The 12,870-nt window shown below is 39.3% G+C and overlaps 1 protein-coding gene and 1 long non-coding RNA gene across 2 annotated transcripts in view; one reads left to right on the top strand and one right to left on the bottom strand.

Moving 5' to 3' along the window:
• The window catches only part of plppr5b (phospholipid phosphatase related 5b), a 110,308-nt gene extending 99,984 nt beyond the window's left edge, over positions 1–10,324 (top strand). Inside the window, exons 7-8 of the mRNA XM_034705861.1 lie at positions 2,262–2,396; positions 7,827–10,324. Of these exons, the coding sequence (XP_034561752.1) occupies positions 2,262–2,396; positions 7,827–7,856 (165 nt within the window). The 3' untranslated portion in view covers positions 7,857–10,324. The remainder of the gene's footprint in view (positions 1–2,261; positions 2,397–7,826) is intronic.
• On the bottom strand, positions 4,064–8,026 carry LOC117828667. The gene is made up of 3 exons (XR_004634471.1): positions 7,797–8,026; positions 4,406–4,465; positions 4,064–4,269 (listed from the first exon to the last, which is right to left on the bottom strand). It is a non-coding gene; the product is annotated as an uncharacterized LOC117828667 (long non-coding RNA).
• Positions 10,325–12,870: the final 2,546 nt, after the last annotated feature.

Here is a 12,870-nt window from a genome sequence, read left to right as displayed (position 1 = left end):
TATTTTGTTTTTCAGCTGACTCTGCATGTGTGCTGGTGACCTTTATATGTGGACAGGTTGTTCCTTTACTGAACATTGAGCCCAGGGAAGTCATGGTAGGCAGGATAGGCACTGCTTAGTTTGACGACATGTCACTGCCATAGGTTAAGTACTTGTTTAACAGCAAACAGCAGACACATTTGGAGACTGTGTTGAACATAATTGAGCATTTTGTATTTAAAAAAAAAATGAGTTGAACAAGCTTTTAGGTCTTTTGGGAGCATTTTTCAGCAGTTGTCTACGAGTCCGAACAACCTGACTTTTTAAGCAGTTAACTTTAACAACAGATGAATAAAGGTAACTGGATTGATATTTTTACACTTAAATGTAGACTAGCACCTTGTGTTTTGGGCTCTGAGTGTTATGAGCAGCGATATTGTTCCTGGGTGCATAAAGGGAGGGCTTGAGCTGCCTCTCTGCTGTAAGATACTGCTGCACCATGTCTCCAGTATGGCTTCACATTACAGTTATTCAGAGTTCAGAGACAAATGGCACCCTCTGGTCTTAAAATATGAAGCTATAGTGAGGAAGTGTTAAAAATTGCAGCTCTAGAATGTCCATTTGAGGCTTGCTGCAGATACACAGGAAACCACATATACACCAATTCAAAAATAATTGTATTTACGGCCTGGTTTAAAAAAAAGCGTTGGTCTGAATAGTTCATTTCTCTATCGACACACTGTACGGAGGGTGAAATTTTCTTTTTTACTTGTTAGTTTTGAAGATATTGAACTTCAGAGTTTTGCCCAAATAAAGGCATGGCTGACTTGACTTGACAGGCGGGCACCCTGTAGCTGTTAGCAAAGAGGCTAAAAGGCCCACCTCACCTCCACGTCTTTGCATCAAACTAGGTGGAGCAAATTAGTTTGAGTCCACCCCAGGAGAGGTGCTTGAGATCGAATCCCAGTGTGTCAGTTCCCCTGCAGTCTAAGCCTATAACAGCATGACTAAGAAGGGGTCAAAACCTGAGCCCCCACCCCCCCCCCCCCCCCCCCCTAATTATAAGCTTTATCAAAAAGGGAAGTTTTAAAGCCTACTCTTTAAAGTAGAGAGGGTGTCTGCCTCCCGGAACCCTGACTGGTAGATGATTCCAAAGGAGAGTGCCTGATAACTGAAAGCTCGACCTCCCATACTACTTTTAGAGACTTAAGGTACAATGAGCATGCAGGCCTACTTGTTCGGAGTGTAGTGTTTTGGAGAGGTAATAGAGTACTTGAGCTCTTTAGGTTAAAGGTGCTGACCATTTAGAGCAAATGGGTGGGGAAATGGAACTACGACCATGTATTCTCAGTTTATGGGAATTATTTGACTCTGTATACTTGGATGTTGGAAAAAATAATAAAGTCAAACAAAGTATCACTTTAAAAGTTGATATGATGAATTTCATTCAAAATTTATCTCAGCTTCCCCCACCCACCTGTCAGTGAACGTATAGTCATGAGGACTCCCCTGACTTTGATGTTCCTTTATAAGCTTGGCAGAATTTCAATATAAAATCTCCACATGGAATGTAGTTTTGTGGCCCCATGGCAGAGTTCAAGTCTTGGAAGGTGCTCAAAGAACAGCAGCCTTCTACATTCAGATTTGGTATCCCATTGAAGCAAACGTGGATCCTAGAGATCCTTAACAGAATAAATTATATTCTCACTTCCTCCTACATTAAATACCTCAATGTTGGGTTAATACCTCTAATATATGGTGAAACCCCCATTGCCGAGTACTGCACCTAGTAACCTGATTGACTGTATTTGTTTGTGACTTTCTTCAAGCTGCTCCTACAGAGCTTTATGGTCCTCCATTCAAAGTTCCCAGGTTGCACTGCTGTGTAAGAAGGACTGCAGAGGACCTAAAACTGCCCTAGCCTTCAGAGCTTCTTTGTATCTCTTCTCTGCTCAGCCAACTTGAAATTGGTTATTTCATTTGTAACCTCAAAGCCACAATTTGCTCCTTATTGGAGGACTCATGCAACACCCCCATCCATCAGAGATACAGTAGTACCCCCAGGAAAGAGTCAATACACACATATGTGACCTACATACTTGGGTTAGTCTCTTAATCCACCAACCACTGAAGAATCTGTCAGTCCTTGAAATTCCATTAAACACATATCTCTATCCTCTGCTGGGAGACTTCTGTGTGTTTGTGTATGCGTCTATGGCTGTAGGTCCTTTTTCATTTAGTGTGTATCACATTTTTGCGTATGTGGTTTGTGTGTGCCATAGGTGGTGTGTGTAGTCCACAACTTCAAAGGCAAGTTACTGCTGAGCGAGGACTCACCGATGGAGCCACAGCCCAATATAGGAATGCTGAGTATGGGTCGATTGGAGAGTCCTCTGGAGAAGTATATTGCTTCACAGGTGAGTTTATCACAACACCTTTGTATGGAGCGCTGTAAACACATACTGAACATCAGATTTAGAACTTGAGGCTGAACATTGTTTTGACCATACAGTGATTGGAGCCTTATTAATATGTAAGGGATAATGTGCGGTTAGCAGGTAGTTATGGGAAATAGAATCCATACAGGGTGCAACAAGACCCCCAATCAGGTCTATCATCCATTAAGGCTGATTTATACTTCTGCGTCTCCCCTACGCAGCAGGGGCTGACGCAGACATGAGCACCACATACTTCGTCGTGTGTGTCCGTGTCGCACAGCAATTCTCCGCCGAAACGCCTGAGGGCAGTGCGGTCTCTCTGATAGCCGGCCGCCTGCTTCCGGTCCCGCTACGATCTCTGTTTACTTTTCCACAGAGTTTCAGAGCGTGTTATGTTAATCTACAGCTGATACATGTTGCTGTTTATCATACAGACATGATTACATGAAGAATAGAGAGGAGGAGATTAAATACACGGCCGATGTGTGGCCGATGTCCGGGATCCCGGAATTGCTGTAAATGCGGGAAAGACAAAGCCGCCGAGCGGACCAATCACAGAGCTTGCGGTCCGCGTCGGCTCTACGGGGAGTTACATTTTGGAGGAGGTGCACGTCAGCTACGTGCGTAGGCCTTGGCATAGGTATGGGAGCTACATGGAGCTACGTGGAGCTACGTGGAGCTACGTGGAGCTACGTGGAGCTACGTGGAGCTACGTGGAGCTACGTGGAGCTACGTGGAGCTACGTGGACCCCCGGCGTAGGCTACGCCGTTGATTCAACGCAGAAGTATAAATCAGCCTTTAGTCTTCATTTATGTTGTTACGCATGCCTATATAAAGCTCCTGTGTTGATCTTCATGTCAGTTATTTCTCTGATGTAAAACCACCTGAGCTTTTCAGACTAAGTTCAGTACATATGTGAAATTTCTGGCCAGAGCCATCCGTGTTCATCATTTAAAGAAGGTTTTAGAAGTGTCTAAATCGCACACAAAGCTAACCCAAAGACGCAATTAGATGCTCTCCTGCTTGAGGGAAATTTATGCAAACACATGTTTGTGCAAGTCCCACATTTTAAACTTCAATGAAAAATGTGTGCATATCCCAGGGCTTTATTGTCTTGCCTCTTAAATGTACAATGACAAGAACAAAAACAGGGAAAGAGATTCAAGGAATACTTAAATGTGTTTAAACGGCTTCTCCTGGCAACACCAACTGCTGTGGTGCCACAAATAACATTTAAAAACAGTATGAATGAGAGTCACACATCAAATAATACCACCTCTCTAAAAGAAGAATGAGCATGATGTCACACAGTGTGAACAATCAAAGACAAACTGTTAATTTAACCAAAGAAACTACTCTTAAATTTTGGTAATTGTTACGGTCGCCCAAGGAACAGTGGTACTCAGGTTTAATAGTGGTGACCGTAACATACAAAAACAGCAGGGACGCCACACGAAGATGCCAATCAAAACCCCAAGCTTTATTTGAGAAATTTGGGAAAACAACCCAAACTCTTCCTCATACGTGTGCTGTCCTGTGTCAGAGAGCGACCAGCTCCCTCTGCCCCTCTTTTCTTACCTCCCTCCTACCTGAGCGCTAATCGCACCCAGGTGCAGAGAGAGAGAGAGAGAGAGAGAGAGAGAGAGAGAAAGAGAGAGAGAGGTACATAACAGTAATGTTAAGAGTATTTTTATCTTGCCTTCAGCCTATATATTTTGTGATGCAGATAGTGTAATCATCATCACCTGAGCTATAGAAAGAATAACAGATGGTCCTATCGTGTTATCCTTCTCATCAAGCTGTAGAGACAAAGGATGTGCAAACAAACCTTTGCTGTCCAAATAATGGGCTCTAGAAGAAAAAAAAAGAAAGACATAACCCATGTAGCAATTTTGGGTCATGCAAATTATATGTTTGGCCAGCAGCTACCCAGTTTGTTCAGTTATTTATATAATCAGTTGCATTTAAGACCCAAATGAGGGCTTACCTTTCAAAGCTTGTAGACATTTCCTTTTCATATTCTTCAAAGGTTTCAGATTCACCAGACCTGAGGAAACATCAATAGTGCTTTGTCTTCAGTAAAGACAAGGTTAAAGCGACCCTTGTGTTTCGAGTGGCTTTCACCTTTCCTCCATGTTAACTACTAACCTGGTTTGCTGCGTCATGACGCTGGGAAAAGGGCATTTATTGGTTGTTGACAATGTTCATGAAGTAAACGCCAGAGAAACTGTTCCTGATGGGATTCCTTTGTGGAAAGTGATTTTAGCATTCACAAAGCTGGGAGCCCTGCTGCATCCAGCAGGTATCTCAGGTTCACTCTACGTTACACTGAGTGGGGCAGCGAAGACCAACTAGCGTTCATCTGTATAAGGGTTCCAGCTGCGGTCTCTGGTTAGCCAAAGCCATCTAAGGCAGGTCTCAGCTGCAAAGGCAATCTCCCTGGTGGCTTTCCTCAGATCTTCGGGGACTAGACCGACCTTCTGAAGGAAATTTTGCAGGGAACGAATGCAGCTAGCTTTGACTGGGAAGCAGGTTGCATGCCATCCTTTGAAAGGAGCCTCATCCATCAAGTCCTGATACCTGGCTTTCTGATTAAGACTGTTTAATTTTATCAGTGCATCAAAATGAGTGATAGACTGATTTGGACAGACAAAATCACCATAACCCCATATCAAAAATGGCTTTTGGGTGGTAGAGACACTAAATTATTATGTGTTATTATTAACACATATGATGATAGCTTCTATAAGAGTAGTAGTTCACCTTGTGGTTAGAAGGAAAGACATCAGCTTTGATTTGTCATGTGACAAAAGAGATATCTGATCATTTACAATCAAAACCGTTTTCGTTGAAGTAAACATTTCTATGCACAGATCTTTACACTTTCTGTTCCTCTCTTACAAAATACCACCCATTACTCTGTGGAAATGGTACAGGCAGCGCAGGCTACATTTTAATGACACACACACACACACTGTCTCCTAGGAGACGGATGATGAAGATGAAGAGTCTTGGTACATTAAGGAGCGCTTTCTGGCCTTTCTGGACTGGCTGCAGGGGGATGGTTTCCAGCGTCTCAGCGGAGAAGGCAAAAAAGTTTGGAGTGGTTTGAAACCTGACCTCTGCCAAATCTCTGGACATTTACATGACTTAATTCCACATTTAAGTTTGACAGCCCTGCAGATATGGGTCTTTAAGATATGCCAGATTGGAGAAAGTGGTTATGAAAGTTATCATAATTTTAAGAAAGTTGGTGCAAGCCACTGACAAAATACATCAATTAACGGCTCTTTTTAAATGTGTGTTTATCAATATCAAAGGATTAAAGGTGGGTTGGCTTATGTAAAATTTGCATCAAAGTTTTCCAGTGGCACTATATTTAAAATTATACAAAGCTTAATTATGAGCACAGTTTGACCTGCAAAAGTAGCAATATTTTCTAGTTTTGTTCAACAGTGAGATCTGAAAACACGGTGACATCACTCAAAAAAGGGCTTTTACAGGACAAGAGGTCAGAATACACGATAGGATGTAAACAAACTTACATATTAGTCAGTGTATACCCCCTAGATCAAACATAAAACAAACTATTTCAGGTACAGGAATGGCCAATTAGGTGTGAAAGTAAAACATGCATGTAATGAATGTCATCATACATGCTTTGTGTAGCTTGCCCAGTCAAAACCATGTTTAAGTGATGCCACCATGTCCCCAGATCTCAGCCCTTGCTTTGTGAGTACACAGATTTTATGACTGACAACAAAGATGGACAAAATCACAGCTACAACAGCCAGGTGCAATTAAATGGGATTCCCTTGAGCCCATCTATTTTTATTGGTCAAACCCTGGTTCCTTGGCCCACAGAATGCCCATCTGTTGGGTCAGTGGCTGTCCTGCTCCACTGTGACCGGACCAGTTTGAATTAATTGAAGCCAAAGAGATGATGAAGTTGATCCAGCCAAACTTAATGCTGTCCAGAGTATTTTGCTTGTGTGGTTGAAGTGCTTTTTCCATCTTTTCCTTGTGGTGAACTCTCCTTTTTTTATGTGTTCAGAATTCATGTTGGTAGATGTGTTTTATTTACTCTAGCCTGCTGTGTGTCTGCACAGTTCCTCTAACAAGATACAGATTTAGCAGCGAAATGTTGAAAAATATACAGCTCCCCATCTGATGAGTCAATTCACAGCTTCCTGCTGAGGAAGCCTGCACTCAGTTGTTTTAAAAAAGGGCACAGATTCTCACATTCTCACCTCGGCTACGATGGGCTCAGTGGAAAATTGCCTGCTACAAAAATAGCTCAGCCTAAAGATGCCTGGAAGCTAAACAAGCCAGAGTGAACAAAATGCCAAAGCAGGAAGGAACGTTTGAACAGCAAAAATGAATCCCTCTTTGGTGGGGTGGAATGATATAACTTTATGTCTCTGCCGCATGCTAGACCCAGCTGGAAGAAACTATGAAGCCATATATCCCCAGCTGAGTGTTATGTACCCGAAAGATAAAGAAATGAGAGAAGCTATATGATATATACAGATATATATTTATAACCTCTGCCGAGTATGGCCCTCCTTCTTCATGGTTTTCTGTTTGCAACCTGCTTTGAATAAAACTCTTAAACTTGTGTTTGAAGCCTTCTCTCACAGATTTACAGAATTTGTAGGCTTAACTTTACAGTCACATTTCTGGGGGTCATCATCACTATATGTATTAGAGGTAGACCGATTGATCAGGCCGATTAATGGCATTTTGAAATAATTTGGAACAGTCAAAGCCTGCACTCACGAGGCTTTTTAAGACAATAAACAAGTCTGCAGCCATTGCAGGCAGCCGTCATTGAGGCTACTGTCGAGCAATGTTGGCGCTTCGCTGTATGTCCATTTTGCTATTCTGTATTTTACATTTACATTTTACCCATCCTAAATGACAGCATATCAGTCCAATATATGTATTTAATATAAATTATGTTAAGATGGACAGAATAATACTTTTTAATATTTCTTCTGACATAAATATCAGTCATATTCTGAGATCTATAGCAACCCATCGTATTTTTCTGTTTCATGCATTTTTTAAAATCCATCTAAAACATGTTGCTGGCTAAGAAAACCTTTTTGTTAGATAGAAATGTGCAGGAAAAATGTATGTCATCATAAAATTGTTGTTTTATCAAATGCAAAACTACAAAATCATGATATTGGCATTTTAAATCGGCGAACTTCTAATTTCTACTCTAATTATCGTGTCAGACGTTGAAGAACTGATCAGTCAACCTCTAATATATACTTCTCCTTTGGTTGATGACGACAAGAACTTTCATAAAACTAATCTATAAGCCAAAAACCAAGAGGAGGGATTTTTTTCAAATGTCTTGATGGACCAACCTGACATCCTTCTGATTTTCTCTCCTCCAGAATCACATCGCCTTCGCTGAGGTCACATGACGTGGAGTCGGCGGTGTGGCAAACCCATTGGACATCCACACTCTTCACCGTCCAATCCAATTAACCAGAGTGCAGCGCTAAACCCATCCTCCGTGTGTGTGTCTGACCTGCAGTGCGTTGTTCTATGTTGTCTTTATCAGGCGCCTGTTGTCCTTCGCAGCTTCTTGTACTCAAGAAAAAAAACTAAAAAAGAAACAAAGAAAAAAAAGAGTCAACAACTCCACGGGACAGGTCGTTCCTTCTTTCTCCATCTATGCACTTATTCTGAATCCTGTTTAGACTTTTGCCTCTCAGATTAAGCTTGTTGTGAGGCCAACAGAGAAGACTTGTTGCACACTGCTTAACACAAGAAAAAGAGTGGAGAAATGGATTGCATTGCGTTGCTTTAACTGTCCTACCACTGAGCTGAATGGGAGTTTCCAAACAGAGCAAATGATGACAAATCAGCCCATCGTATGTCGCTTCCATTGAATGCCCATACTCTGATTTTTTTCATGCTTGTATGACATCATTATCGTAACATTCAGAGAATTGCTGGGAATTTGATTATCAATTTGACACCAACTTCTGGGCCCATATTTATCACTCAACTTCACAACTCTGCAAACTTAAGGATACAACCTTTACTAAATGTCTTCTGACTTAAACGGCTCTTCGATCTGAGAGACTTCCATGGCTTTTAAGTTGTTTATCCGCAATTTAGGAACCACCTAGAACTCCCAAAGTGCTAGTTGGAAATGGAACAGAAACAGAAGAGAGAAAAGTTCTCCATGGTGAACGGAAAATTTACTGAATAAATGGGTATAAGTCTGATTTCAGTGGTCCAACTTGTTGCATTCATGACAGCAAAGAGCTTCACCTGTAGTGGCAAAGTAAACATGATCAAGGCTTTCACATAGGGAGCTTTAACACAAGAAATTGTGCTGTTTCTGGGCTTTGAAGTATCAAAGAAAAAAGGAGGTTTTCATATTCATGTCCTACCATTACATTGTATATTATATAACCCTGATCTGAAGGAGAGGCAGACATGTTTGAGACAACAATGCTGAACATTTCAAGCTACAGGAGGTTTTCACTTACATGTTCTTGGCAGCTGATCCTGTTTTTATCTATTATTTATTTATTGTCTGTTTCCATGTATGCTATTTCTGTATTAGGTGTAACATGCCTGTCAAGGCTACATGTGAGTGGAACGGTTCCTCTTTACAACATAAATGAGACAATGATATTGCTGTTGCTGTATTCTCACAGGGGCTTTTACAAAGACCTTTTTTTTCTTCACAAAGCCAGCCTTCTGACAGCAGATAGGAAACCGAAGTGCAGCTTGCGTAACTCTCAGGTCTGCACACTTTGTGTGTTTGTGTGTGTGTTGGCTGCTTTGTATCCTGTGGTTATCATAAGCACCCTTTGACCCACAGAGACGTTTTCATGCATCTTTGAAGAACCATAATTGCAGTCTTAGTCCCTTTGTGTCTTTGTAGATAATAACCATAACGTAGAATAATTACTTAGTGGTTAAAGTGTTATGTGACAGACACAGGTCTGTGTGTGCCATTATGAAACATCTATGTGTGAAGCGGTTTTGGAGGTATGCCAAGTGTGAGGAAACAACCTTAATGTGCTCGCTTTGATTGGTGAGAATCTGGAGGTTGAAAGAAGTGGATGTTTACAAGACATAAAGGAGCTCTTATCAAATGTCTGAACTTTTTGGTGCAATAATTGAGAGCATTTTGATAAATATGGGCCCAGGTCTATGTAGCAAATTAGGCAAACTGTCATTTATAATCATGTGTCTTTATTTTGTCCTGACATCTGTACAAGGCTGGATCTGTGTGTGTTCAGCAATTTCAGTCAACTGCAACCAATGAAAGCACTATACACTCTGTATAAAACAAATCTAACAACAAGGGTTTCTTAGTTGCACCAGACAATCACCGTCTCCCTCGCTGCTTCCTTTTTATCTCCCTCTCTCTCTTTATTGTAGTTAAACATAGGTTCGGGGTTGCAGATTATACCATGTAATGCTGTAATGAGGAATGGACATGGTACAAAGCCTCTACAATCCATTGTGAAAAGAACGCAAATAGCTTTCTTTTTCTACGTGATGACTTTAAATATAACAGTCATTCTGACTCACAGGCCAAAACTGAGATTTTTCTTGTATGCGCTTACTACAATTAGTTCTCTTCTTGTCTCCTGTTAGATGTTTTCTGCAATGTCAAATCAGGTTATAGTGATGTAAGAAAAACTACCATCCTCTTTTCTCAGTGAAAGGATTTATTCATTGCCTGTGTCTTCACTATCAAAGACATGCTGGGCTGCCTTCACACTGGCAGTTTCTGTAGTTCCATATCACAGAACAGGAACATCTTTGATCATCGGCCAGGCTACACATGTAGTTGTTGCAGTTTTTACTTTGAAATTCCTATAATGTAGCTAAGTCCAGCATTAAACATTGAAGATTCATTTATCTGTCTGACTTTTTCTGCTTTGTTAGTACATCAGTTACAATCCCTCACAATAGATACGATTCTTTCAATTTGACAATGTTTTATATAAGTCAAATATAGCTACACTCATGTTTACCTTTTTTCCTTTCGGGTATGATCTCTGTGTAAGACACTCGGATTGATATTAATTCTTGATGCTGATTTATTCCTGACCCTTGATTCTTGACTTGACTGAGGGGAGAACATTACCATCACATAAAGGACAGAAAAGCAACATGTGCTCACAATCAAAACACTGAAAGTGGAAACGTTTGGCCTGATGTATTTGATGAATGATTTAAACCTGCATTAATCAGATTTTGTCTCCAAATATTTAATTAGTATGTTTCAAAGAGACAGATTTCCTTTGTAATCAATAAATCAGTCAAGAACCTTTTATTTATGTAGCACCTTTCATACAAAACAAATGCAATTCAAATAGCTTTAAAGCAATTACAAACAAGGACAAAGCAGAAATAAAACAATTGCAGACGTACTTCATATTCAAATAAATAAAAGGATTTTGAAGTAGACACTATCGAACATCAACAATAATATATATGTAATTTAAAAAATTGAAAGATTTTTTCAGAATTAAAGCTTTGAAATAAAAAGAATATAAATAGTTTAAATATTAAAACTAAAATAAATAAGGGTTAGGATACAAGTTGAAGATAAATAAAAGCACTAAAAATAGCAATAAAACAGACAAATGAAAAAAGTAGTAGTTAAAAATAATAAAACAACATTAAAATAAATGTGAAAAATTAAAGTAATACAATTATGAATCACAACATTTTTAGTTTCCATTAAAAAGTCTCAATATCTCTATCATTATAATAGACCTGAAGGTCAGGCCTATGGGATCATGAGTTTGGATATGACCCAACCATACATTTCCCCATCTCCATTGGTAAATAAATGGCATCCACTTTTAGGTCTTTAAAATATTATTGGGTTACGTTATGAATAAACAGATGCTTAGCTCTTCAAATGCAACTGTGCAACATGAAAACAGCACAGTTCGCAGAATGTAGACAAACACAGCTAAAGCATTAAACAGCTAAAGATCAATACATTTCTCTCTAGAGTTGGTGGGGACCAAACCAGAGCTAAAATACCAGTGAATATTGGATGTACATTGAACTGGTAGACACAAACATCATCTGAAGTGATTGATAATGGCTGATATTTTCTGCCTCTGCAGAACATATAGAAGTAATCATGAAAAGGTCAGAGCTAGTGAGGCATTTTGGTTGTTTTGATGTATTTCCTGCAATGCATCAGCCAAAAACTGATTAATGCAGCTTTAACTTTCTCATCAATTGAAGTATTCTCGCCAGTCCTTTGAGATTGTGATTGTTTGAATCATTAAGTAACACTGGGTATGTCAGTGGGCATGTGTATTGTATATTTGCATTGCAATGAAGTCAAAGTGTGACACCCCTTGTTTGCTTTAAGTCATGCAGTCCTTTGTAGCAATAACATGTCAGAATTTGTTTACCATCAGCAAAGGGGAATAACATGTTCTAGATCTAATTCTGTTGCCCCTTCAAATCTCTATTTTTGTAATGATCACTGAAGCACTTCTGAATATGGACTCCAGGCAGGAACATGCAGAAAGCAGCACTTTAAACCAATCTGCAACTCCTCTCATTGCTAATGAAATGGCCACTCATGTTGCTGCTGCTTGAAAACATCGACATCACAGAGAATTTTCAGGACTCTAAAAAAAAGATAAATCTGCACAAACGTGCAAGAGCTACTACACTATCCTAGTATATTTAAAGGAAAAGATATCTATAAATAAATATCCTTTTGTTCATAATGTACATTACTGCTGTCTATTTTCTTATGACTGTGCACTGTGTGAGTGTTCACAATAATGTTTCTTTTATTCCTCAGATAACTGTTATTGCTTCTTCATGACATTTTATTCAAAAATATATTCATGTTATTGTGCAGATGCATTTTTATATGTTTTGTGAATAGTGAGATTTATGTTCTTTGTGTTGATATTTATGTTCCTTACCCTGCAGATTTTTCCACATATTTCCTCAATTAAGCTTTTTTCTGATACATAAGTTCCAAACTTTTCTAAACTTGTGGTTTTTATCTTCTTTTTTTTTTTTTTTTTTTACACAGTGTTTTCTTTACTTCTGGTGAAACATTTTGTATGGATGTCGTTGCTCTTCTATATCTCAGTTCTTTTTATATTATCATATTTTTCCAAACTTCACTTCCTTTCAACTTGAGTTCAAATTGTGACCTTTTACACTGTAGAAAATAAGAAATTTACAGCCTTTGAATAAAAAAAAACCATTAAAAAGATCAAAGACTTTTTTTCTGAAATTGTCTCGTTCTTTTCTTCTGAATTATTTTTTTCTGTTTGTTTCTAGAGCTGTCATTTTTCTTGTATACCAGTGACTGAGGTTGATTGAATGATGTCTGGTTCCAACAAGAATATCATTGACATAAAAAGCAGCAAACTCTGCACTCTCATCACCTTTGTTAAAACAATACTT

The sequence above is a fragment of the Notolabrus celidotus genome, chromosome 17, assembly GCF_009762535.1.
Source record: "Notolabrus celidotus isolate fNotCel1 chromosome 17, fNotCel1.pri, whole genome shotgun sequence".
In the NCBI taxonomy this organism is placed as follows: domain Eukaryota; kingdom Metazoa; phylum Chordata; class Actinopteri; order Labriformes; family Labridae; genus Notolabrus; species Notolabrus celidotus.
Note: the sequence above shows the minus strand (reverse complement) of the source record. Positions and strands in the feature narration are given on the sequence as shown.